This window comes from Engystomops pustulosus, chromosome 1 (assembly GCF_040894005.1).
Source record: "Engystomops pustulosus chromosome 1, aEngPut4.maternal, whole genome shotgun sequence".
NCBI classification, from domain to species: Eukaryota; Metazoa; Chordata; class Amphibia; order Anura; family Leptodactylidae; genus Engystomops; species Engystomops pustulosus.
In genome coordinates this window covers 154,745,243-154,772,552 of record NC_092411.1, presented here as the reverse complement: position 1 = coordinate 154,772,552, position 27,310 = coordinate 154,745,243, and the positions used below count along the sequence as shown (strand labels likewise).

The 27,310-nt window shown below is 42.3% G+C and overlaps 1 protein-coding gene across 2 annotated transcripts in view; it reads left to right on the top strand.

The window, feature by feature from the left end:
• The window catches only part of ADAMTSL5 (ADAMTS like 5), a 41,243-nt gene that overhangs the window by 9,719 nt on the left and 4,214 nt on the right, over positions 1–27,310 (top strand). Inside the window, exons 4-10 of one of the 2 annotated variants that reach the window (XM_072112198.1) lie at positions 649–709; positions 945–1,056; positions 1,134–1,261; positions 1,379–1,502; positions 2,305–2,388; positions 6,525–6,688; positions 18,738–18,894. In XM_072112198.1, coding sequence (XP_071968299.1) covers positions 649–709; positions 945–1,056; positions 1,134–1,261; positions 1,379–1,502; positions 2,305–2,388; positions 6,525–6,688; positions 18,738–18,894 — 830 coding nt within the window. Of the gene's footprint in view, positions 1–648; positions 710–944; positions 1,057–1,133; positions 1,262–1,378; positions 1,503–2,304; positions 2,389–6,524; positions 6,689–18,737; positions 18,946–27,310 lie in introns of both variants that reach the window. The other variant, XM_072112189.1, reaches the window with a different exon arrangement.

Genomic DNA, 27,310 nt, shown 5'->3' with positions numbered 1-27,310 from the left:
CCCTGTGGTCTACAGTATTATTAGAGGTTCCTGGGGGCTCCATTATTATTTTATTATTTGGGGGTCTCTAGAGTATTTCCCATATTATTAGGGGGACAAAGGGAGTTCTCCAGTATTAGGGGTGACTGGGTGGTCTCCAGTACTATGAGGGGTTCATTGGGGCCTCAAGTATAAATTGGGGGCTGTGGGGGTCTAAAGTATTATTTGGGGTAACTGGGGGGTCTTCAGCATTATTAAGGGGCCATGGGGGTCTTCAGTATTATTAGAGGGTCCTGGAGGGCTCCAGTATTATTAGGTGGCCTCTGTGGTTCTTAGTTATTATTGTTTGTCTACCCTGGGATCTAGATTCTCCCTTTTCTGGTTTGGTTGCAGTTGTTGGCTAGTCTGGGGTCTGTTTTATCATTTAGTGTCTGAATGTAGTATTTGGTTTCTGGATTTATATTTAAGGACTGTGGTATTATAATTTCTAGGGTGGTATTGTGGTTAATGCAGCTGAGTGGTATGACTATGCAGCCCACAGACCAAAAAAGGTTATAGACCCCTGCTGTAAAGCTCTCAAACATATTATTATAAAAATATTTTACCTGCATATCTCGTTTTTACAATGACAAAATATACCTAACTTATATATTATTTCCTATTTAACAGGGATGATGTAGAATTAACATGTCCAGGAGAACAGAGGCAGTATAAATCATGCCAGCCCATGGTAGGTTTCTGATTACAGTACTTTGTTTTACAAAATTGAATGTCATAGTAAAAATAACATGCATAAAGTCTACAAGCAGATAATTTAATAAATTATAGGAACATATTAAAAACTTAAAATAAGTAGTAACCAAACTTTTGGTGCAACTATAATTAACAGTAGTTTATTTGTGACAATTATGACTTCGCAATAAATACGTTTTCAGTTGTTTAAACAATTACATGGAACTTAACAGCTGTGTCCAGCACATTCAGTTCCCTTTAGGAATGTACAATGCTCTATCTACAACAACCGTCCCATCCCTGGATCATCTCAACAAAGACACCACTGGGTGCCATTTTATGGGGGTAAGAATAAAAATAAACATTGTGTATTTTGAAATAGAAATAGTGAATTCATAAAGTTAACATATCTGCATCTTTAGCTCCAATTCCATGTGACTTGAACTGTTTGGCTCTTGGATACAACTTTTATTACAGTTTTGGAAGAGTGTTGGATGGAACTAGTTGTGGAACTGACTCTAATGGTACTTGTGTCAACGGTCAATGTCTGGTAATTATCTTTGAATAAAGAAAAAAAAAATCTAAATTATTTTGTTAGCATGCAAGTTTTTTTTAATGTGAGTCGAATCTTACCAGAAATCAAAAAATGTGTGCCTTCTATCAACAGATGACAGGCTGTGATGGCATCTTGGGTTCTGAAATGACATATGATTCATGTGGAAGGTGTGGTGGACACAATGACTCTTGTATTTACATCCAAGATGTCTTCCGGCTTCCTTATCCCTCCTCAGGTTATCTTTAGCAATTTATTTCAATGGCTACAAATGAATTTATCTGTTGCATGTAATTTTTTAACAGATTATCAAGATAATGTATAAAATAAGATCAATGAGGTGTATGGATACTCATATTGACAGTTTATCAAAACAGAACTGAGCTATGCTAGTGAAAATGAATATAAACAGCATATTATATGCATATGATACATATAACCTGGCTCCCTGCGTTATGAAATAAAGTTTTATAAAGTAATGGCAGTATCTGCTAAAAATGACATTCCTTGTGACAGGTTCTCTTAAGCTTACATTCTCAGTACTAACTCCAACAATCTTCCAAAAATATATTTCTGTATGATGAACAAAAATGACACCATAGGTTTTTGACCCTATTCACATCACAAGTTACAATAGAAGTTTCAAATAACAGCAATTAAAAGCTAGGCAAAGCATGTTAGGAAATAATCAGCACACAAAGACCCAAATAACAATAGTCAGCTATTACAATTCAAATCTAGGATGATGGATGGACATTATTGTAGTCACTGGTACAAATCTTACAACATAATAACTTTACTTTAGAAAACTCTAAATAGATACACACAACAGTATGGAGAGTCAATGACTAGCACTAGCTAAGTAGAAGTCTAGATACGTACTTTTGGCCACTGTCAGGTTTATATGGTTGTATTAAACAATTCTGTTAAATGTACAGTAGATACAAAAAAGGTATGAACACAACTTCATTAAGGCTAGTTTAAGGTATTTTATGTACAGTATATTGTCTCAAATTTATACATGTTTTAATTATTTTTAGGAATCTTTGATTACAAAAATGTTACACGTATTCCTGCGGGAGCGATGCATGTTAGGGTGACTGATCGAAGTCTAAATATTTTAGGTAAATAGAGGAATATTTCTCATTTTGTTGCAAAAACAAGTGTGTTTAAATTAACAGATCTCATTACTTGAATGTGAAACATTTTTTTCATTCTTTGTACATATGTAGTAGAGAGTACAGGTCATACTTTAGCATACAGAACATGATCAAAAGATGTCTATCTTTTGATAGCAAAGCCTGCTTCAGCTGTCTCACAAAGACTCGGGACATTACAGCTCTTTGAATCTTTGAAACCTATATGCTATGTGAGTTGCTGTACAGTGCCTTTTGGAGACACCAGATTCTTTACCTTAGAAGCATTGCCTTAAAGGGGTATTCCTATGAAATCATGTGTCTTAAATATACTCAGGATAACAAAATAACACATTCCCTAATTTGCTTATTAACAAAAATACAGCATTTCACATATATAATTCCAACCTGTCTCTAACAGTCCTGGTGTACACAGTTTCAGTTGCCCCTGTATGTTCTGACTTTAGGGTCGACAGCCATCATGCCTTACGCTGTGGAGATGAGCTGTTCTCTGCTCCCTCCAGTGGCCCCACCCCTCTGCATTCCAGGAAGAGCTCACACAAACATACACACTGACTTCCTGCTGGCAAACAACAGCAGCAGCGAGAGGAGAGCTACAAGCTACAGGCAGATAAGTTCTTTATCTGGTAGAGGGAGGGAGGCATATCATATCTGATAGTGTAATAGAGCAAAGATGTAGCAGAGTTGACTGTGTCATTGTGTGTAATATGCATCTCATGGATCTCATCATCTCATCTCTGATCTGTCCCATCTTTCTCTATGCGTCAGATACTCAGATTCTAGTAAAATGGTAGAAGGTAAATGAAAGTGTATATAAACCTCGTACCCTGATAATCTAACCACATTGTCAGCACACTGTATCTCACAGCACTAGAGGGATCATAATGTGTCAGCTTAGAGAGTGCCCACTCACACTCTGGGATTTTACTCTGACCACCACTGAGTTATAGGAGCTAAAACAGCAATAAAACTGTAAAACTGTAAAGCAAGGGGTTAAAAATTATCTTTATTGTATAAACATCATTAGGGGATTGAAATTTGAGAGTTTTTTTTCCATGGGAAAGCCCCTTTATGGTACAGCGTGAAACGGCCTTACTGTGAGTGAAAAGAGTTCTTCCTGTACATCATTATTAAAATTTTGATAAGAACATCCTACTAGCTATTGGCATACTCTCAATAGCTTTTTTAGTACAGGCAGTCCCCTACTTAAGAACACCTGACTTACATACAACCCCTAGTTACAAACAGACCTCTGGATTTTAGCAATTTACTGTTCTTTAGCCTTAGACTAAAATAAACTGCTATAACAGTTATCACTGGTGTCTACAATGAAGCTTTATTGTTAATCCTCGTTCTAATGACAATCCAACATTTTTAAAATCCAATTGCCACAGAGACCAAAAATAATTTAGCTGGGGGTTACAATGATAAAGTATACAGTTCCGATTTACATACAAATTCAACTTAAGAACAAGCCTTCAGACCCTATCTTGTATGTAACCCGGGGACTACCTGTATATGTAACCTGAAGCTGGGACTCAGTTGACAAGCTCAAAACAATATAATCAATTCATATCCTTAAATCTATGATGAGAAATAATGGAATTGGTGAGATATAAATAACAAAGGGTCATCATTGAAATATCTTGGTGCAATCATAGACCAAATATTGCAGCCTGTGCAAGGAATATGAAGTTTTTAAGTACTAAAATATTACATTAAATATGACGTAAAATGGTATATAGTTTATTTTCTATCACTGTGATATTTATAAGCAAAAAAAGCTATATAATATATACACCAATAAAAAAATTAACTTTAGAAAAAATTTACATTTTCATTGTTCCTATCTAAAAAAAAATATTGAAATTGAATCAATAAATAAAATGTATGTGTGTTTACACATGTAACTTTGGAGACTTCTTTTTTTCTTAATGAAAGCTCATCTACCAATTAAATTAACCTATACAAAGCACCATTGTTATTTACATAGGTTAAAATCTTTTCTGTATGCATAACTTTATTAGGGATATTAACTTGCTCATTCCGTGTAGTTGTAGGCAAAGTGCTCTGGGGGACATTATCACAGCCACTCCAGGAGGAGGGGGCAGAGGAGCAAGCAGGCATGGTAGAAGTACATGATGCCTGAGTCTTGGGGTGGACTTTGTTAACGCCCCTCAGTGCTCTTCAGACACATTTACATTAAAAGAAAAGCCATTTTTATAAGGAACAAGCAGGCTAATTTACCTAATAAAGGTATAATAATAATAATTATTATTATTACTAACAAAGGTATGTCTGCAGTAAAGAATTTACCTTTATTTTACCTATCACCAGTTCTTTGTAGAGGTTAACTTGAGCTGTAGATTTCCTCTAACCCCTTAACGACCTGGCCCTTTTTAGTTTTTTTCGATTCAAATTTTCACTCCACACCTTCAAAAATCTAAAACTTTTTTATTTTTCCACTTAAAGAGCTCTATGATGGCTTTTTTTCTGCGTAACAAATTGCACTTCATAGTGATGGTATTTGATTTTCCATGTCATGCATTGGGAAGCGGGAAAAATTTCCAAATACAGTATAAATGGTGAAAAATGCATTTGCACCGTTTTCTTGTGGGCTTTACGTCCATAGTGCGCCCAAAATGACATGTCTACTTTATTCTCTGGGTCGGTGCGATCACAGGAATACCAAACTTGTATAGTTTTTACAATGTTTTCATATATTTACAAAAATTAAAACCTGTACAAAAATGTTTTTTTTTTATTTTGCCATCTCCTGGCGCTAATAACTTTTTCATACTTTGGTGCACAGAGCTGTGGGTGGTATCTTTTCTTGGGACTTTTGATGACTTTTTAATTGCTATAATATTTAGGACTGTGCTACCTTTTGATCACTTTTTATAGTTTTTTTTAATATTTTTCAAAATGGCAGAAAAGTGCCATTTTTGACTTTGGGCGCTATTTTCCGTTACAGTATTAAACGCAATGAAAAACCATTATTATATTTTGATAGATCAGGCATTTTTGTACACGGTGATACCTAATGTGTTTATGATTTTTGCTGTTTATTAATATTTATATCAGTTCTAGGGAAAGGGGGGGTGATTTGAATTTTTATGTTTTTTTATTATAATTTTTTAAAAACTTTTTTAATTGTTATTTTTACTATTTTTCAGACTCCCTAGGGTACTATAACCCTAGGTTGTCTGATTGATCCTAACATATACTGCCATACTACAGTATGGCAGTATATGGGGATTTCAGTCCCTATTCATTACAATGTGATGATAACACATTGTAATGATAGGGTTAATACGAGTTAGCCTCGGATCTTCGGCGCCATCTTTTTGAAGTCGCCAGCAGCATTGCCCTCGGCAGTCGGTGGGAAAACACCCGCAATCTGTGCTAGTACCAATCGTGGGTGTTACTGGTAAGTCTTAGACTTACTGGCTATGGAGAGGGTTAGCCCATGAGCCCTCTACATGCACCGGGACCCGGTGCGCCGTACTAGTACAGCGCACATTGGTAAGGGTTTAAAGGAAACCTTCCATCAGAAATCTACCTATTAAGGTAGATATGATGGTATGTTGTTAAGAATGTTCTGCGTGTCCTTTGCATGCTTTTGACTGTTCTGTTGCTGTCCCAACTCCTGCGCATGTGCATAGCTTTGGCTTCGGAGCCCACAGGAGCGCTGCTATGCACATGTTCTGAAGCCGGAACTACTGCACATGCGCAGAGCTCCAGAGTGGCCAGGACCGCTACAGAAGAGTGAGGAGTGCACTGAGGATGCGCAGAGGCTACAGGGGCATGGAGTAGCCTTTGTTCCCACTGCCCAGAGAGGCTACTGCATGTCCCAGTGGCCTCTGCGCATCCTCACTGTGCTCTTCACACAGCCGCAAATTAGCATAATAGGTAGATAAAGTGTAGTTTAGTTTAGAATGTATTATAGGATTAGGTAAAGATAGATTAGGATTTAGAATGATACTAGCATCCTACCATAAGATCTACCTGGATTTCTGATGGTAGGTTTCCTTTAACTTGGATATTCATGAATGCTAAACCGTACTAATATTTTACTGTTGTGTACCCACTGTTTTCATTAGCCCTCAAGAGTCTGAGTAAAGGATATGTGATCAATGGGAATTGGGCAATGTCAAGGTCTGGAGTGTACAACGTGGCTGGAACAGAAGTTCGCTACACCCGTGCCACAGCTAGTCATGAATTTATGGAGGCATCAGGGCCTACTGATGAGGATTTGTATGTTCTGGTGAGACATTTTTAATTATGTATATGTACTTTGTTAGCCTTTGCCATGCATTCAATACTTCAATTGTATTTGGAAAAATACTAATTTTTTTATACCAAAAATATTGGTTATATAATATTGTTTTCAAAATTCAAAAAAAATATTGCTTTACGAGGTGGGCACAAGGTCAGTAAAAATGTTATTTTGATTGTGACATTGAATAGTCCCCAACTATTCCGGGTTTAGAAGAGGCTGGCACCAAAGTCCTGCACACGATCGTGATGGGTTCATGAATCACAGACACTGGCCAGAATTCATGGTCAGACCACTGTGCAGAGGGACGAACTTCTGTATTATAGCTGGGCTTTCCCTGATGGTAATATTTTGTGGGACCCCTCTTTCACACACACATTAGTTTCCAAACTTATATTATGGGTTTTATTCTCCAAATGACACTTTCTCTTTATTCTTTGGGTCAGTATAATCACAGGGATAACAAATTTATATTGGTTTTAATAGGTTTTAAAAATTAATCTTTTGTACATAAACAATATTTTCCATGTTGCCAAATTCTGAGACCAATAACTTTTTCACACTTTGGTGTACGGACGTATGTATGGTGTAATTTTTTTGCGGTACGAGCTGGCTTTGCAATTTATATCAATTTGTGACCTATATGACCGTCTGAGCATTTTTTATTCAAATATTCATGGATGGAAAAATGGGGGAAAAGTGGCGATTCACACATTTGGGCGCTTTTTCCGTTCCGTACCATTACGGTATTCAAGGTTGGGAAAACCTTTTGATATTTGAATGAACAGGTTCTTTGGGACGCAGTGCTACCTATAATGTTTATGATTTTTACTGTTTATTTTTATATGTGATTTAGGGATGATTTAAACTTTTTTTACATTTTAAAAAATGTTTTTTTAATTTGTTTTACATTTTTTTCTGCTATTATTTCAGATCCTCCAGGGTACTTTAACCCTGCAGGGTCCTATAGCTTTAACTGTATTGAAGTATATAGGAATTTTACTGCTGATTTCTATTAGCTGCTATCTGGCTATAAGACAGTGGTGGCGAACCTATGGCACGGGTGCCAGAGGTGGCACTCGGAGCCCTTTCTGTGGGCACCCAGGCCATCACTAGAGAACACTCCAGGTATATTCCTGCAGACCCAAACTGCCCAGGACTTGCTGTGCACAGAGCTATGTTAGAGTGACAGTGCTACCTGGGACTACTGGAGGAGTGGGAAGCTGATTATGAATGAAAGATTTGACTGAGCAGGGAGTATAAATCACTCCATCTCTAAAAGGTTCGCCATCACTGCTATAAGAGATCATTACACATGGCAATCCCACAAGTCGACGATCGATGAAATGGTAAGTTAGGTTTTGCGGACAGGTTAAGTGCCACCATCGGTGCAAGCACGGACCCTGGCAGTAACAGGCAGAGGTTAGCTGCATTATACAGCTGGCACCCACTGTGTATGGAGAGAGCTCAGCCTGTGAGCTCTTTCCATACGTCCCCCACAGCACCAGGACATTATAGTACATCCTGGTATATGAAGGGGAGGTAGGGGCTGTATACCATTGTCCCGGGGGCCGTTGTTGAACCGCATGGCCCCGAGTTTGAGACCCCTGGTCTAGAGTTTTAAAATGATTTGACAGTTAGTGCATAAAAACAAAATATAACATAAGCCCATTTTGAAATCTGTTTCTTCTGGAATAGATATACTGGTTTTGCTGTAACGCTTTATGTTTATGGGGTGGCCTTACAAGGTAGCAAAAGATGCAACTTTTTTCCTTGTCCCATTTTGGAAAACCTACTTGCAAATTTCCCATAACAAAATTGTTACACAGAAACATATTACATTGGGGACTGTACCAAAATGGATTTTACTACATAGATAGAGCGTGGAACCAAGTTTATTACATAGACACACTATGAGAACCAAGTTTACTACGTAGATTCAGTACCAGAACCAAGATTACTACACAAAAAATAGAACTTCAAACAAGGTTACGTAGCTATGTAGAAAATAGAACCATAATCAGGGTTTTTACATATATACGTACCAGAACCAAGATTACAACAAACATACAGTATATTATCAGAATCAAGATTACTACACAGTTACATTATCAGCACCAAGATTACAACATAGGTACAGCACCAGAACAAAGATTACTACATAAAATGGGTGCAGAAAGTATTCAGACACATTCAAATTTTTCACTCTATGTTTCATTGCAGCCAATTGGTAAGATCAAAGTTCTTTTTTTCCCTCATCAATGTACACTCTGAACCCATCTTGACAATTAATTTGGCTGGACGACCAGGTCAAGAAAGAGTTGTGGTCATCCCAAACATCTTTCTTTTAAGGATTATGGAGGCCGCTGTTCTTTTATGAAATTGAAATTCTTTTGTGACCTTAGCCAGATCTGTGCCTTGCCACAACCCTATCTCTGAGCTCCCTGGGCAATTCCTTAGACCTTATGATTCTCATGTGCTTTGACATGCACTGTGAGCTGTGAGGTCTTATATAGATAACTGTGTGCCTTTCCTAATCAAGTTCTACCACAATTAAACACAGATGGACTCCAATGAAGCAGTAGAACCATCTCAAGGAGGTTCAGATCAAATGGACAGCATGTGAGTTAAATATAAGTGTCACAGCAAAGGGTCTGAACTTATGAACATGTTATATTTCAGTTTTTCTTATAATATATGTATAATGTATAATAAATTAGCAAAAATATGTACATTTAATTTTTTGCCTGCCAATGTGCAGAGTGTACATTAATGAGGGAAAAAAGAATGTGCAATAACAGTGCAGATCTTCCACAGTATACAGCTACTGGGACAGATCTGTGTAAGTGTATAAATGTATATATCAGTGTATAAATGTGTGAGTACATAAATATCTATATTTTCTGAGGTGTTAGTGGGGCACCATTCAGAAGGGGGCCCTTTCTCTTCTAGTTACTCCCCTGGTGTTGTATAATAGCAAAGTCTAGTGATCGGACTAGCATATGGGTCTGTTACCATGGGCTGTACATGCTCGTGAGCAGGTATGCTTATAATGATGACCCATAATTAGAATCAACCTAAAAGGGTGTGTGGTTTTTTCTGTTATGCCATCAATATCCAGGACTCTAAAAACCCTTTAAGGTTTTGCACACAACTAGGAATTTAGGACGTGTGCAAGAGGATATTTCTACAGCTAAGGCTAAATTCACACTGCCGTGAGCCCGCCGCACCGTAGTACGGCGGGCACACGGCAGCGCGGGGAGAGGAGGAGGAGGTGAGCGCCGCTCACCCCCGTCCCTCTTCATAGGAATTAATGGTGCACGGCGCCGTAATACGGGGAAAGATAGGACATGTCCTATCTTTCCCCGGGCTATGGAGCGGTACGGTGCCGCACGTGTGGGGGACGTATATCGGCCGTATATACGTCGGCCGTATATACGTCCCCCATACTGTAGTGTGAATGTAGCCTAAAGTTGATATTTCTACAGCTTACAGCCCCCTGAATGATCCAACTGCCAACATGATGTAACAAGAGATAGAACAGGCCCTATTCCTGCTCATATTTGCGTCGCTGGCAGTTTGTTTTCCATTGTCAGAGCTCACATGCTGATGGCACATGGGATGGAAACAAAAGTCCATGGGATTGTTGTTTGCGTCTTGTGTGCAGAAAAGCCTAGGCCATTGATAACCAACCTTTTGAGTTCAGTTTATCAAATCTAAAGAAAAACAAAAATAACTCGGGTGGTGTTTAGTGCTAGAAAAATTCAAATTTTGTGATATCTGTAGCTCTAATAACAAAAAGTTCTCTTTCCCCAGTATTGAGTGGTAACTGTGATGGGTGCACTGACAGGATGGTGAGATTGTGGTAGCTGCCTGAGATAACTCTCTTATCCCCACTGTAGTCACTAGGATAGAGCTTGGTATAGGGCAACTGTGGTACACCGTTCTGGTGTTCCCAGCTTTCTGGGAACCTCCTTCTATAATGGAGGTACGATGGCCAACGTTTGCTCTGCGATCTTAGCAAGCAGACAGCATTAGTATTTGGAAGTGGGACAACTGTCCTGCTGAGAGAACGGTCTGTACAGTGGCGATCTTACCTCCATTAGTTGAGGACACTGTGCAAGAGTCTCAGTAGGAGAGTTGCCCTGCCTCCGGATGCTGTCATGTCAGCAAAAACGTGTGTGAGTGTCACCTCTGATAGGCCTAGGCTGTATTCACAGGATGCATTGACATTGTATTTTGAAAGTAGCAACTTGTGTTTTGTTTCTTAACATGCCTGCAAGGCAGCATTAATTGGCAAAGTCTTACTTCCCGACCCTAGTCAAAAGCCTCTCACTCATCTGAACTAGTTTCCTATGCTGTACTTAAGATATACAAAAACATCAAAACAGTGCTGTCTACAGTTTGGAATCTGTTGCTTCTGGTAGATAAGAGGCATTCTTTTCCTTATCCCTTTCTGGAAAACGTATTTGTACAGTATATTCCCCGGAATCCCCTATTGAAACATCAGTCTACACACGCCTGCAAGTTGGCCTTAAAGGAAAGCAACAAATAAAATGCAAGATTCAACTTTGTAGAGGAGAAGTGGTCTTCATGTCATTTTAGTAATGAAAGCAAGTTCAAATCATTTGGCCTGATGGGGCACATTGGGTTTATCAAAAAACTGGGGAAAGGCGAAACCCAAAGTGTGCAAAGAACTCAGTGAAAACTGTTGGAGGTAGTGTCATGGTTTGGAGCATGTTTTCTACAGCAGGAGTTAGACTTCTCACACAAATTTATAGCAGAGCGTGGTTCCTTCCTTGCATTCTTCACTCAGCCATAAATTTTCATGCAGGACACAAGCATGGCTGTCTTATGCGGTCTTGCTCACGCTATGGTCATTGTCCTTGGTATTGGGACCGGATGACGGGCCTACAGTCTGGCACGTCTCCAGCAGGTTGTGTGCAAGTAAAATGTATCTACTCAAGCTTATGCAGTATCACCATTATAATCAGCCAATTTAGGGTATCTACAAAGCTAAACATATTGTTAAATGACTTGAGACACCGCCATGACAAGTGTGCCCCTCAAACAGAAGCCAATAGTTAGAGTGACCCCGCACCAGCCACGGTGCTTCCTATAACCTCCACAGCCACCATAGAGGTGCATTGTGCACAGGCAGCTGGGCGCCCCACCCCAAAAGTTAAAACAGGTCCCAGACGCTCAGCTTCCTGTAGTGAGGGGAGGGGTGAGCAGTGCTTGAAGCTCACGGCAACCATCTGCTCAGCGGATGTGTACACATGGGCGGACTGGCCATTAAGCCCACCGGGGGAACTCTTGGGCTGCTGCGGGGCTGGTCTAGGACTCGTCTGAAAATAATAAACCATGTACTCACCTTTCCGACGCTCCCCCACAGCTCCGCTACTTTATTGAGTCTAGCCAGCAACGACAGCTCCATGCGCACTGGTTTCGCATAGACGCTGGCAGGCAGCTGACTTCACAGTCTGTGCACCCACTGGGGCGCACGGAGCTATCACTGCCTGCCGTACTAGATAAAGTAGCGGAGCTGCAGGGGAGTGTCAGAAAGGTTAGGTTGGTTTTTAATTTTTATATGCTGGGCAGGGAACTGGGGGTAGCTGTATACTGAGGGAGAGGGCTGGCTGTATATTGAGGGGGGCTGGCTGTATACGAAGGGGGTCTGGCTGTATACTGAGGGGAGGGCAGGCTGTATATTGATGGTGGGGCTGGCTGTATATTGAGGGGGGCTGGCTGTATACGGAGGGGGTCTGGCTACATACTGAGGGGGAGAGTATGCTGTATACTGAGGGAGGGGGCTGGCTGTATACTGAGGGGAGGCAGGCTGTATATTGATGGTGGGGCTGGCTGTATATTGAGGGGGGCTGGCTGTATATTTAGGGGGGAAGGCTGGCTATATACTGAGGGGAACTGGCTGCATACTGAGGGGGGGCTGGCTGTATACTGAGGTAGGGCAGACTGGCTGTATACTGAGGGGGGGCTCGCTTGGTGTATACTGGGGTGATTGACTGGCTGTATACTGGGGGGACTGGCTGGCTATATACTGGGGGTACTGGATGGCTATATATTGGGGGGACTGGCTGGCTATATACAGGGGGCTGACTTGCTTTATACAGAGGGCTGACTAGCGGTGTTATATGGCGTGGTAGTAGTAATAGTAGTTCTATTCCTGTACATTGGAGGCAGTGTTATAGTAGTTATATTCTTGTACATAGGGGGAAGTATTATAGTATTTATATTTTTGTACATAGGGCAGTAATATAGTAGTTATATTCTTGTACATAGGGGGAAGTATTATAGTAGTTAAATTCTTGTACATAGGGGACAGTATTATAGAAGTTATATTCTTGGGCATTGGGGGAAGAATTATAGTAGTTATATTCTTGTACATAGGGGACAGTATTATAGAAGTTATATTCTTGGGCATTGGGGGCAGTATTCTAGTAGTTATATTCTTGTACATAGGGGCAGTATTATAGTAGCTATATTCTTGTACATAGGGGGCAGTATTATAGTAGTTATATTCTTGTACATAAAAGTAGTATTATAATATATTTTACTTAGGGGCAGTATTATAGTAGTTTATCGGAGAAGGTATTGTAGTAGGATTTTTTGTGTATATAAGGCAGTATTAAGTTGTGTTCTTTAAAAAAAAAGAGCTTTATTCCTGTACAAGGGAGGCAGTATGAGTCTCTTTCTTACTTTAATAACTCCACCCACATCACATGGTCACACCTACTTGTTTTGACTCTGATCACAGGATGGGGCCGCTTTTAACCCCTTCACGCCCCGCGCTGTATGTGTACGGCGCAGAGGTGCGGGGGGTGTATGAAGAGAGCTCACATGCTGAGCCCTCTTCATACACAGGTGTAGTTTGTTGCATATTGCAGCAGACCCCTACCGGTAATACCCGCAGTTGGTGCTTGCACCGATCAAGTGCATTAACTCTTCCGATGCCACCGGCAAAGCTGCCGTCAGGATTTAAAAGAGGGCACCGCGTGGGCGTCGACATTTAAGGGCGGCACAGTGGCTGAGTGAGTAGCACTTCTGCCTTGCAGCCAGGGGTGCACCTAGCCTTTCTGCTGCCTGAGGCGAGCTATAAAAAGACGCCCCCCCCCTCGACTCCAAATATGTAATATATCATGGAGTGTCAGGACCAGACACAATCATATTGGTTTATTGTGAAAATAAAGCAATGCAAAATACATACGACAATCCGCCATACAATATAAAATTAATACAGCGTGCCGCCATATTCCATATCATACATACAGTGTGCCGCCATATACCATATAATACATACAGCGTGCCGCCATATTCCATATCATACATACAGTGTGCCGCCATATACCATATAATACATACAGCGTGCCGCCATATTCCATATCATACATACAGTGTGCCGCCATATACCATATAATACATACAGTGTGCCGCCATATTCCATATCATGCATACAGCGTGCCCCCATATACCATACAATACATAGAGTGTGCCACCATATTCCATATCATGCATACAGCGTGCCACCATATTCCATATCATGCATACAGCGTGCCGCCATATTCCATATCATGCATACAGCGTGCCGCCATATGCTATATCATGCATACAGCGTGCCGCCATATTCCATATCATACATACAGCGTGCCACCATATGCCATATCATACATACAGCGTGCCGCCATATTCCATATCATACATACAGCGTGCCGCCATATTCCATATCATGCATACAGCGTGCCGCCATATACCATATAATACATACAGTGTGCCGCCATATGCCATATAATACATACAGCGTGCAGCCATATACCATATAATACATACAGCGTGCCGCCATATTCCATATCATACATACAGCGTGCCGCCATATTCCATATAATACATACAGCGTGCCGCCATATTCCATATCATACATACAGTGTGCCGGCATATGCCGTATAATACATACAGCGTGCCGCCATATACCGTATAATACATACAGCGTGCCGCCATATTCCATATCATACATACAGCGTGCCGCCATATTCCATATCATACATACAGTGTGCCGCCATATTCCATATAATACATACAGCGTGCCGCCATATTCCATATCATACATACAGCGTGCCGCCATATACCATATCATACATGCAGCGTGCCCCCATATACCATATAATACATACAGCGTGCCCCCATATACCATATAATACATACAGTGTGCCGCCATATACCATATAATACATACAGCGTGCCGCCATATACCATATAATACATACAGCGTGCCGCCATATACCATATAATACATACAGCGTGCCGCCATATTCCATATCATACATACAGCGTGCCGCCATATACCATATAATACATACAGCGTGCCGCCATATTCCATATAATACATACAGCGTGCCGCCATATTCCATATCATACATACAGCGTGCCGCCATATTCCATATCATACATACAGCGTGCCGCCATATTCCATATAATACATACAGCGTGCCGCCATATTCCATATCATACATACAGCGTGCCGCCATATACCATATAATACACACAGCGTGCTGCCATATACCATATAATACATACAGTGTGCCCCCATATACCATATAATACATACAGTGTGCTGCCATATACCATATAATACATACAGTGTGCCCCCATATACCATATCATGCATACAGCGTGCCACCATATTCCATATCATGCATACAGCGTGCCACCATATTCCATATCATACATACAGCGTGCCACCATATTCCATATCATGCATACAGCGTGCCACCATATTCCATATCATACATACAGCGTGCCGCCACATACCATATCTGTACACACATACATATATGTACACACATACATACTGAGTATACATACAGCAAATACACATATTTAAACAGTATATACAGAAAATATACACACACATACATTTACCATATACAGAATATACATATATACAAATATATACAAACACACATCTATACATACATTCATACAGACATATATATACATACTTACATATACAAACATACATAGAAGTTATCTTACCTTTTTCCTTCTTTCATCATCGGCCTTGTCCTCCAGGGAGTAGGGGGGAGGGATGAATCGGAGCCTGGGGGGAACCAGCATGGACTTTGTGCTGGAGCAGGTACCTGTGCCGGCAGGTGGATGTGCGGGCGGGCGTTTGGAGGGCGGGTGACTTTGGGCTGGGGCAGGTACCTGTGCTGGCGGGCGGAGGAAAGTGCCGCCAGGCAGGTGTAAGTGATGGGCAGGCCGTGGATTGAAGTGCGCGCGGGTGGATGTGTTGGGGGCGGGCCGCGGGGGGAAGTGCCAGCATGCTGGGGGATGTGATGGGCGGGCCGCGGGGGGAAGTGCCAGCATGCTGGTGAATGTGATAGACGGGCCGTGGGGCGATGTGCGGGCGGGTGGATGTGATGGGCTGGCCGCGGGGGGAAGTGCCGGCATGCTGGTGGATGTGATGGGCAGGGCGATGTGCGGGCGAGTGTGCCGGGCAGCGGACGGCTTGATGGGCAGGTCCATGTGGCGATCGGAGGACATGCCGGCAGCCCAACGCCGCCCCCTCATCTAGCAGGAGGCGCGCCGCCTGAGGCGAGAATCTCAACTCGCCTCATGGCAGGTGCGCCCCTGCTTGCAGCACTGGGGTCCTGGGTTTGAATCCCACCCAGGTCAACATCTGCAAAGAGTTTGTATGTTCTTGCGTGGGTTTCCTCCGGGTACTCCGGTTTCCTCCCACACTTCAAGACATACTGTTAGGTTGTTTAGATTGTGAGCCCCACGGGGACAGGGACCAATTTGACATGCTTGTGCAGCGCTGCGTAATCTGTGTGCGCTATATATATAAAGAATTATTATTATATACCGTATATACTCGAGTATAAGCCGACCCGAGTATAAGCCGAGACCCCTAATTTTACCACAAAAACCTGGTAAAACCTTTTGACTCGAGTATAAGCCGAGGGTGGGAAATGCATTGGTCACAGCCCCTTCCCCCAAATATATAGCCAGCAAGCCCCCAGAAGTATATAGCCAGCAGCCCCCCAGTATATAGCCAGCCAGCCAGTCCCTGCCCCCCAGTATATACCCTGCCAGCCCCTGTGCACCAGTATACAGCCTGCCAGCCCCTGTGTCCCAGTATACAGCCTGCCAGCCCCTTTGCCCCGGGAAATATAGCTTGCCAGCCTCTGTGCCCCGGGAAATATAGACTGCCAGCCTCTGTGCCCCGGGAAATACAGCCTGCCAGCCTCTGTGCCCCGGGAAATACAGCCTGCCAGCCCCTGTGCCCCGGGAAATACAGCCTGCCAGCCCCTGTGCCCCGGGAAATACAGCCTGCCAGCCCCTGTGCCCCGGTTTATATCCTGCCAGCCCCTGTGCCCCGCTATATAGCCTGCCAGCCCCTGTCCCCCGCCCCATTGATGTAAAAAAAAAATAATTAAAACTCACCTTTCCGGCGGCCCCCTCGGGTCTTCTTTGCTGTCCATCAGTCAGCGGCAGGTCCGTGCCGCGCACAGCGCTGACGTCAGCCGTAGCCACTGACATCACAGTGTGTGCCGGCTGCCGGCACACACAATACTATTGCAGCGGCGGTGGCTGATGTCAGTGCCTGTGACATCGGATGAACCTGCCGCTGACTGCCGGATCACACAGAAGACCCGAGGGGGCCGCCGGAAAGGTGAGTTTTGATTTTTTTTTCAGTGGCAAGTCAGCGGCAGGTCCGCACAGCGCTAACATCAGCCGCAGCCGCTGGCATCACAGTGTGTGCCGGCTGCCGGCACACACAATACTATTGCAGCAGCGGCGGCGGCTGATGTCAGTGCCTGTGACATCGCACGGACTTGCCGCTTACCAACAGATGGCACAGAAGACCCGAACGGGCCCCCGGAAAGGTGAGTTTTGATTTCTTTTCTTTTTTTTGTGTGTACATTTTATGTTTGACTCGAGTATAAGCCGAGTTTGTGTTTTTCAGCACATTTTTTGTGCTGAAAAACTCGGCTTATACTCGAGTATATACGGTATTATTATTTTGGATCTGATTGTTCCTCCCCCGGATGTCAATGCGATCGGTTGCCATGACAGCCTCGGGTATTCGTCAGACTCGAGGCTGTCTGATTTCTGCAGATTCGTTACAATGAGCCAGTGGCTCATTGCTATGTATACTGTGCAAAAAACGTACAGTAGTGTTGCAGTATATGGTAGGAACAATCAGACCATCTAGAGTTAATGTACCCTAGAAGGTCTAAAAAACAGTAAAAAAAAGTTTCAAAAAAAGTTTTAAAAATAATGAAAAAGTTAAAAACCTAAAAGTTCAAATCACCCAAACAGTAAAAGTCACGAGTCAGAAATGCTATCCTTACATCATTTTACATCTCATAAAAAATGGAATAAAAAGTTATCAAAATGTCGCACAAACCTCAACATAGTAGCAATGAAATCTTCGACTCATTTTGCAAAAAATGACACCACACACAGCTCCGTACACCAAAGTATGAAAAAGTTATTAGTATCAAACGATGGCGAAATTTTTTTTCCTTTTTCGTATACGTTTGTTTAATTTTTGAAAGTGTATTAAAACACAATAAAACCTGTATAAATTTGGTATCACCGTGATCGTACCGAACCAAAGAATAAAGCAGAGGTGTTATTTGGAGTGCACAGTGAAAGTCGTAAAAACTGAGCCCACAAGAACATGACGCAAACATGTTTTGTTTCCAATTTTTCCACATTTGGAATTTTTTTCTATCCTCCCAGTACACTGAATGGAATAATAAATAATGCCACAGAGCAGTACAATTTGTTACACACAGAATAAGCCCTCACACAGCTTTGTACACGGAAAAATGAAAAAGTTATAGATTTTGTAAAGGTGGAGAGCTTTTTCCAGGGACACTTTAAATTCCCAGTCTGCCCCTGTGTGTACATGAAGACTACATCTGCCACATAACTTTTTAGTTGTACCCAATATAAAAAAATCTGTGGTACAACCATCTACTTCATAGTTTAATTGATTATATTTTCACAGGTTCTCTTTCAGGAACAGAACCCAGGCATTGACTATGAATACTGGCTACCTAAGGACAGGTACTACACCATGCAGAGAGATTCTCAAGCTACACAGCAAGTAGCTGATTGGGTTTTGGCAGCCACGGTTTCGTCCCCATCATCCACCAGGGCAGGAGGTATGACGGAGAAAAACAGTAATAAAAATCATCACTCCAATAACAAAAAAGGTGCATCTATGATATTCTGTTATCATATTATTTTTCCTCCAGTGATAGCCCTTTAGGACTGCCAAGGCAACATAAACCGAATTTTCAAAACTGTCCTAAGACAGAAAAAAAGTCTTATTGGTCAGGCCTAAAACTTAACTTTTATTAAATTATTAAATAATCACACTCAACTGTTTTAAAACTTCACATGTTGGCTGCTATTTTTCGTATGTAAGTATCACAGGCTGAGTAGCTACTCAATCGTAGTGTCTGGAATAGTGGATCTTTGCAGCGACCCTACTCATTAACAGCCACAAATGCGATTCTCTAAAAACCAAACACGAGCCCCCCGACATGTTTCGCCGGAGCACCAGCGTCATCAGGGGATCGGGGCTACGGGACCTTGTAAAGCCCCTTTCACACTTGCGTTTTTCATGTGTGTGTTCTGCGCATGCTTTTGATGTGCAGAACTTACATTGACTCATTCTAATCTATGGGTTATTTCAGACTTGCATTTTTTTCACGCACACACACAAGCACTTTTTTAATGCACGTTTAAATCTCAACATGCTGTACTTTTGCAAGGCACACGCGTGAAAAACTATACAAGTCTACGGAGACGCATCAAAAACACATTGCACTCTGAGGCAAGTGTAATAGGGCAGATTTACTTACCAGGTCCATTCACGATTCAGCGGCGCGTTCTCTGCGGAGGATTCGGGTCCGGTCGGGATTCACTAAGGTAGTTCCCCCGATGTCCACCAGGTGTCGCTGCTGCGCTGAAGTCCGTCAGAGTGCACTGAACTTCACCGTCCTACCCTGGGCGAAGGTAAGCGCGTGTCAAGCGACACTTTTTTTAAAAAGATGCAGCGGTTTTTCCGAATCCGTTGGGTTTTTTACGGCCACACCCCCCAATTTCCGTCGTGTGCATGCTGTCGCCGATGCGCCACAATCCAATCGCGTGCGCCAAAATCCCGGGGCAATTCAGGGAAAATCGGCGCAAATCGGAAATATTCGGATGACCAGTCTGAAAAACAGGATTTGGGCCCTTAGTAAATGACCTCCAATGTGTTTTTCACTGATCAATTTCCATAGAAAAGATAGACCACAGTCTGACTTGACTCTGATGAAAAATGTCAGTTTTTCACAGACCAAACCCTGATTGCTCTCTGATCAAACTCTGACGTGATCTGCAATGCAAGTGTGAAATGGGCCTAAGGCAGCTCCCTTGACCTCAAGCATGACCTTCAGGAAGCCTAATGACATGAACCGGGATTAAAATCAAACTAGTATATCTATTCCAGAAGGTACAGATTCCCAACTGGGGACAGCATTGTTTTGACCTAGTTGAGTCTCTTCAGTACAGCAATGGGAACTGGTTTGGCTGAGTGAAAGGCTATTGTCTAAGGTCAAGAAGTAAGAGTTCTCCTTATGGAGAGTTTGCCAATTAAGGATGCATTATAGGCCTGTGGGGACTTGGCCTGTGGAGACATTGATACTCCACTAGGGATTCTGGGAAACATGCAAATATGTCTTCCAAGGTGGGCAATGGAAAACAATGCCTCCTTTTGCTAATAATAATAATCATTTTGCTGTCATAAATACACAAACTAGAGGTGTGTCTTGTAGTCCTGTATATTTAGTGTCTCTGCATATGGTTTTCTTTGACGTTTAGACTTTATGTACCAATACAGTAGCCCAACCCTTTGTACTAATGTAGATTGTGTATGTCAGCAGTGTGTGAATAAGCAATACCTAACTCTTTATAGCATCGTATAGATGAATATTGGAAGGGTTGATAAAAGACAACATACAGGAGTATGTGACATCAAATAGTATAATAAGTGACAGCAAGCATGGGTTTACTAAGGATAGAAGTTGTCAGACTAAACTGATCTGCTTCTATGAAGAGGTGAGCAGATGCCTGGACAGAGGTGCCACTGTAGATATTGTGTTCTTGGACTTTGCAAAGGCATTTGACGCCTTAGACGCCTGATGGGTAAAATTAGGGCTATTGGTTTGGAATGAATAATTTGCAATTGGATTGAAAACTGGCTGAAGGATTGTATCCAGAGAGTTGGTGTCAATGATTCCTACTCGGAATGGTCACCAGTTAGAAGTGGTGTACCCCAGGGTTCTGTGCTTTGCCCACTACTATTTAATTTCTTTATTAATAATATAGAGGTAGGAATTAATAGCACTGTGTCTATTTTTGTAGTTCAATACAGTCTATGGAAGATGTTCATAGGCTGCAGGGTGACTTGGACAAACAGTGTTTGGTCATCCACTTGATGAGGTTCAATGTGGATAAATGTAAGGTTATGCACCTGGGGGCTAATAATCCACAGGCAACATATATCCTTGGGGGAGTAAATCTGGGAGAGTCCCTTGTTGAGAAGGACCTGGGTGTACTAGCCAGCAAGATCTTGTCATGAATCAAAAGTGGTGTGGATTCTTGGTACAGGGATGTAATATTACCACTGTATAAGGCATTGGTTCGGGTTCAACGTAGAGCCACAAAAATGATAAGGGGTATGGAGGGTCGTAGTTATGAGGAAAGATTAAAACAACTAGATTTATTTAGTTTGGAAAAGAGATGACTAAGAGGAGACATGATCAATGTATATAAATATATGAATGGTCCATACAAAAAATATGGTGGAAAGTTGTTTGATTAAATCAAATCAAAAGACGAGGGGGCACTGTCTCCATCTGGAGAAAGCAATGTGTAATAGGGCTTTTTTACTGTGAGAACTGTCAATCTGTGGAATAGCCTGCCTCAGGTGCTGGTCACAGCAGGGACAGCAGAGAGCTTCAAGAAGGGTCTAGATGCCTTTTTACACCTAAATAACATTGATGGTTATGTTATATAGAACTGTTTCCCCTAAATCTCTTCCTCCTCCATTCCTGTCCCTTCCTTCCCTTCCTTGGTTGAACTTGATGAACATGTGTCTTTTTTCAATCATATAAACTATGATACTATGATACTATAAATATTGTAAATGCATAATATTTAACACATTCTTCTTATTAGTAAATTTTATGTATTTTCTTTCTTCTTATCTTAATTTTTGCCAAACAGCATGTTACAACTATAGCATTGTTCCAGGGGTCCATAGATATCTCATTATGCTAGATATGGATGACAGTATTTTGCTTAGTATTTTGCATCAGTAATTCAAAGAAAAATCAGGACAGTGGTGATTGTGAAATATGCTACATTTAACTTTTATTGTAATTAATAAAAAACTGCATGTTAGACCACTCAAGGTGTGGCCACAATAGGAACTTAGACTATTACAACATCCCCCACCAGGGCCTAGCCTTTCTCGTGGCCTTGATGAAGCCGGGGCATGGAATACCTGAGTGGCTGGCTGTTGCGGCCTGGTGTTTGCTATATGGGAACAGAGGTCTTGTCCAGAGTCTGGCGGGTCTGCAGCAGGTGGTGTTTGTAAGAAAATGGAGGGAGAGGCTGATAGAATAGGTTTCTCCCCGGGGCAACCCCGATGTGTAGATCATCCCTAATGATGGAGGATGGGGTCCTGTGATGGTGAACAGCCTAATCCCAGGGTCACACGGAAACACGTTGGTGCAGAATAATTTACAGTTCTTTATTGGAACAGTGAACAGCAGGAAACGGTCTTAAGCATCAGCTGGAAGGAGATAGCTGGTTGGAGTGCAGGTCCATAGGAAGGTCGCTGCTCACAGCCTGGTTAATGGCTGGCTAAGGTGTCAGACAGCTTGCCTGTGACACCTCTGCTTCCTGGTCTGGAACACTGGCTTTGCAGTTCTGACATGTACTGCACACTCCTGACTTCTGCTTCAGGACCATGTGCTGCCACCCTTATGAGGTGGCACGCACTTGTCTAACCAGCAGGTTCCTACCTTCACAGTAATTACAGAGCATTTAATTGGACAGAAAAGTTAACTCATGACGTCCCAGGCAGAGGCTTACAGCTGCAGTTACTAAGTTTACCATGTTAAAGACCTCCTGATGAGGTGATAAATCTCACTAGGTAGCTGCTGACATGGAGAGGACACTTTCGGAAAACACCTACCTAGCCCATGCATTGGCAGGGATGTTGCACTATGTCCTTGTGACCCTGTCTGTACAACATGTTAGTTGGCCGCTTTCGTATATTAGTGAATTGTACCAGTAACAGGGTGACTTTTCTAATAAAGAGAAAACATTACAGTTGACAATTTAAAAGTTCACCGCAACCCTCAAGACATCTAAAAAAACACAGTTTCCAAAGGAGCTACTCAGATACAGGGGCACTTTGAATTTTCTTTCTAGTCCCCCACCCCTTCCCGGTTGAGGAGATATTAGTCCCATTACTGACTATTGTAATCCTGTCTACTGTCAAAGAAGAGGTTCTGGAGCAGCAGGAGGAGGAGTGTGTAATAATAATCTCATCTGCTACTGTCCAACCGGCAGCAGTGTCACACTGTGTTTACACTATGTTCATATAAAGACAATGTTACGTAATTGAGATGAAAATGGGATGTATATACAATGTGCTGAATGGTGCTTGTTCATGATCGCTTGTTTTGTTTTTTTAAATCGCTTTATTGGCACGGAAATGAAACAGTGCAACATCACAACACAAGGAGCTTAAGTACATCAGATATAACAACATAAATCTTTACACAATCATTTGTCATGTGTGATAACATCTGTATAAAAATAGCGATCCAGTAAACCCCTCCCCAACTCATACATAGAACAGTAACCAACCTGGTCGAGTGGTTTCAAGAGAGAAATGGAGTTAAAAAAAAGGTAGTAACAATGGTTAGGCAACAAGGTAACCTGCCACCCTACTTCTGGAGATTAAGGAATCATGATCGCTTATTCTTAAGTTGACATGCATATACGATTGGGCCAAATTCCTCCCTGTTCCTTTTCAATTGTGTGCTCAAAACACAATTCAAATGTTAAGTGGGTACGTAGCCTTAGTCCTGGCCAGCACACACAACAGCATCCCAAGGCAGCAACAATGCAGATATAACGACTCCTTGGTAAGTATGTGTGTGTACTACAAATAGGAAGAAAATGCTGGAATGAATCTGCCACTCAGACTCATAAAGTTTTCAGAAATGATAATATTAAGTCATTTAAAAATGTGTCCATACTATTGTTATACCAGTAGTAAAGTAATTTGCACTAGTTCTCCTTATAGGTTGTACACGAGGATGTCTGTGCCAGTCTATGTTAAATCTGCTGCCAGGTCTTCTGCTCTGTTGGGGAGCCCACAATGTACAGTATTCCCATTTATCCATGTATGAATGGGAGATTGGTGCATTAGGGAGCGGATGAAGGAGTAGTATATAAAAATCAGCTGCTTGTTTCAAATAAAGTGGATTTAGAGACCTCATCTGTGTTTCCTAGAGGTTAAGTGGCAAATAAAGAGTTAATGGAAATGGCAAGATGCTGGCAGTTAGAAGTTTTCTCTTCAAGACTCAAATGTCTATACATTCCTGGTTCTGTATTTGTCTATTTGTTTCCGAATTGGAATAAGCAATTGTCATTTAGAAGGTTTGGCTCCAGGGCCAGAGAGGGTGCCCTTTAGAACAGGGGTTGAAGAAAGTTTTGCATGGGTAAACATTGTGAGACAAGGAATCTAGAGGAACAAATATGACAAATTTGCAATGCAAATGCTAAGGGGCCTGGTAAGGGGTGAGAAAGTGTTACTGCAAGGGGGAAAACCAGAGCCCCTACCACTTTAAAAGCCTAATACGGTACAAATCATTGTTGAGTTTAGATAACTAACATACAGGCATCTGTACATAGCACTGTTACATGATACATTATCAAAGTCTTTTCTGTACATAGCTACTTTGTTTTTGTTCATTACTTCCTGAGCATCTGTGCTTTCTGAAAAATGAAAATCCCTCCAGCATGGGAATTCTAGTTTACTGAATTACAATTCTAATTGACTCTTGTGAGTTGCATTCTGAATTCATTCTGAATTTTCTACACAATCTTATACTGCAAAAAAACCCATAAGGCACCAAGATGTACCCATTAAGGGTGTATAGGGGAAGACTCACCAATTGTGGCAGTTAGCCTGCTGCAGGTGTTGCAGTGGAACTTGTCATTAAGGCATAACAAAACTATATAGACTTAATGGGGGATATTTATCATACGCTGGCGCTCGTAGAGGCTGCCAGCTTCTGCCTCTTGATGTATCGGGCTGCCAGTTGCGCAGCGTTTTTCCTACACCAGGCAGGGCCTGGCGTAGAAAGAAGCGCAACCGGCGACTTTTCACGTATGAAAAGTCGCCGGCAGCAGCGAGTGCGCAGGCGCGGGGACAGTAACGCCCCGCGCCGGCCCAGTCCGGCCGTGCCCCCCGCTCGGCCGGCCGCGCCCCCCCTTCACGCCCCACTGGCGTGAAGGTGGCGGATTGAGAAAAATAATCGCAAAAGCTAGCAATAAGCTAGCATTTGTGATTATTTCAGGGCCTCTGCGCCACTGGCGGTGCGCAGAGGTCCTGATAAATATCCCCCAATATCTATAAGTTTGTACTAGTTACCCAAAGAATAAAGCGAATTTTGGACAACATAATGAAGGGAATTCATTAAGATTCGCATTTAGAACACCAGTCTTAAAATTCCCCCCACGTTGGCGGTCCTCCAAATGTACTTAATACTCAGCTTTTTAGTAAATACTGGCATAGTATTAGACCTGTGCCAGTTTAGTTTAAAATAGAGACATACAAACATATAGAGTGGTTCAATGGCAAACCATATAGGTGCCGGGCAGCGTACAAAAAGAGGCTTACAATGCATACTTTTTGTACGCTGCCCAGCACCTATATGGTTTGCCATTGAACCACTCTACACTGACCGGCCACTTTATTAGGTACACCTGTCCAACTGCTCGTTAACACTTAATTTCTAATCAGCCAATCACATGGCGGCTACTCAGTGCATTTAGGCATGTAGACATGGTCAAGACAATCTCCTGCACTTCAAACCGAGCATCAGTATTGGGAAGAAAGGTGACTTGAGTGCCTTTGAACGTGGCATGGTTGTTGGTGCCAGAAGGGCTGGTCTGAGTATTTCAGAAACTGCTGATCTACTGGGATTTTCACGCACAACCATCTCTAGGGTTTACAGAGAATGGTCCGAAAAAGAAAAAACATCCAGTGAGCAGCAGTTCTGTCTGCGGAAATGCCTTGTTGATGCCAGAGGTGAGAGGAGAATGGGCAGACTGGTTCGAGCTGATAGAAAGGCAACAGTGACTCAAATCGCCACCCGTTACAACCAAGGTAGGCAGAAGAGCATCTCTGAACGCACAGTACGTCGAACTTTGAGGCAGATGGGCTACAGCAGCAGAAGACCACACCGGGTGCCACTCCTTTCAGCTAAGAACAGGAAACTGAGGCTACAATTTGCACAAGCTCATCGAAATTGGACAGTAGATTGGAAAAACGTTGCCTGGTCTGATGAGTCTCGATTTCTGCTGCGACATTCGGATGGTAGCGTCAGAATTTGGCGTCAACAACATGAAAGCATGGATCCATCCTGCCTTGTATCAACGGTTCAGGCTGGTGGTGGTCGTGTCATGGTGTGGGGAATATTTTCTTGGCACTTTTTGGGCCCCTTGGTACCAATTGAGCATCGTTGCAACGCCACAGCCTGCCTGAGTATTGTTGCTGACCATGTCCATCCCTTTATGACCACAATGTACCCAACATCTGATGGCTACTTTCAGCAGGATAATGCGCCATGTCATGAAGCTGGAATCATCTCAGACTGGTTTCTTGAACATGACAATGAGTTCACTGTACTCAAATGGCCTCCACAGTCACCAGATCTCAATCCTATAGAGCATCTTTGGGATGTGGTGGAATGGGAGATTTGCATCATGGATGTGCAGCCGACAAATCTGCGGCAACTGTGTGATGCCATCATGTCAATATGGACCAAAATCTCTGAGGAATGCTTCCAGCACCTTGTTGAATCTATGCCACGAAGAATTGAGGCAGTTCTGAAGGCAAAAGGGGGTCCAACCCGTTACTAGCATGGTGTACCTAATAAAGAGGCCGGTGAGTGTATATGTTTGTATGTTTCTATTTTAAACAAATCCAATAAACTTGTGTTTTTAATATTGTAAAGCTCATCTGTGTCCTGCTCTAACTAAGGATTATATACCTTTGTATGTATACACTTGTTGATCCATTAGTTCATATAGGTTCACACTGTGCCAGTTTAGGCCCGTAGACCTGATCTTAACTGGCGGAGTATTTTGCTATAGTCTCCTCTGACCGCCCCACTCCCTGCCTGCTCTGTGCCCTGACACACCCATAGTGGCGTGCGGGTGGGAGAAAGAAAAAAAATAGTGGGGAGAGGGAGATTGAAGTGCCTTCTCCACCAGAAAACT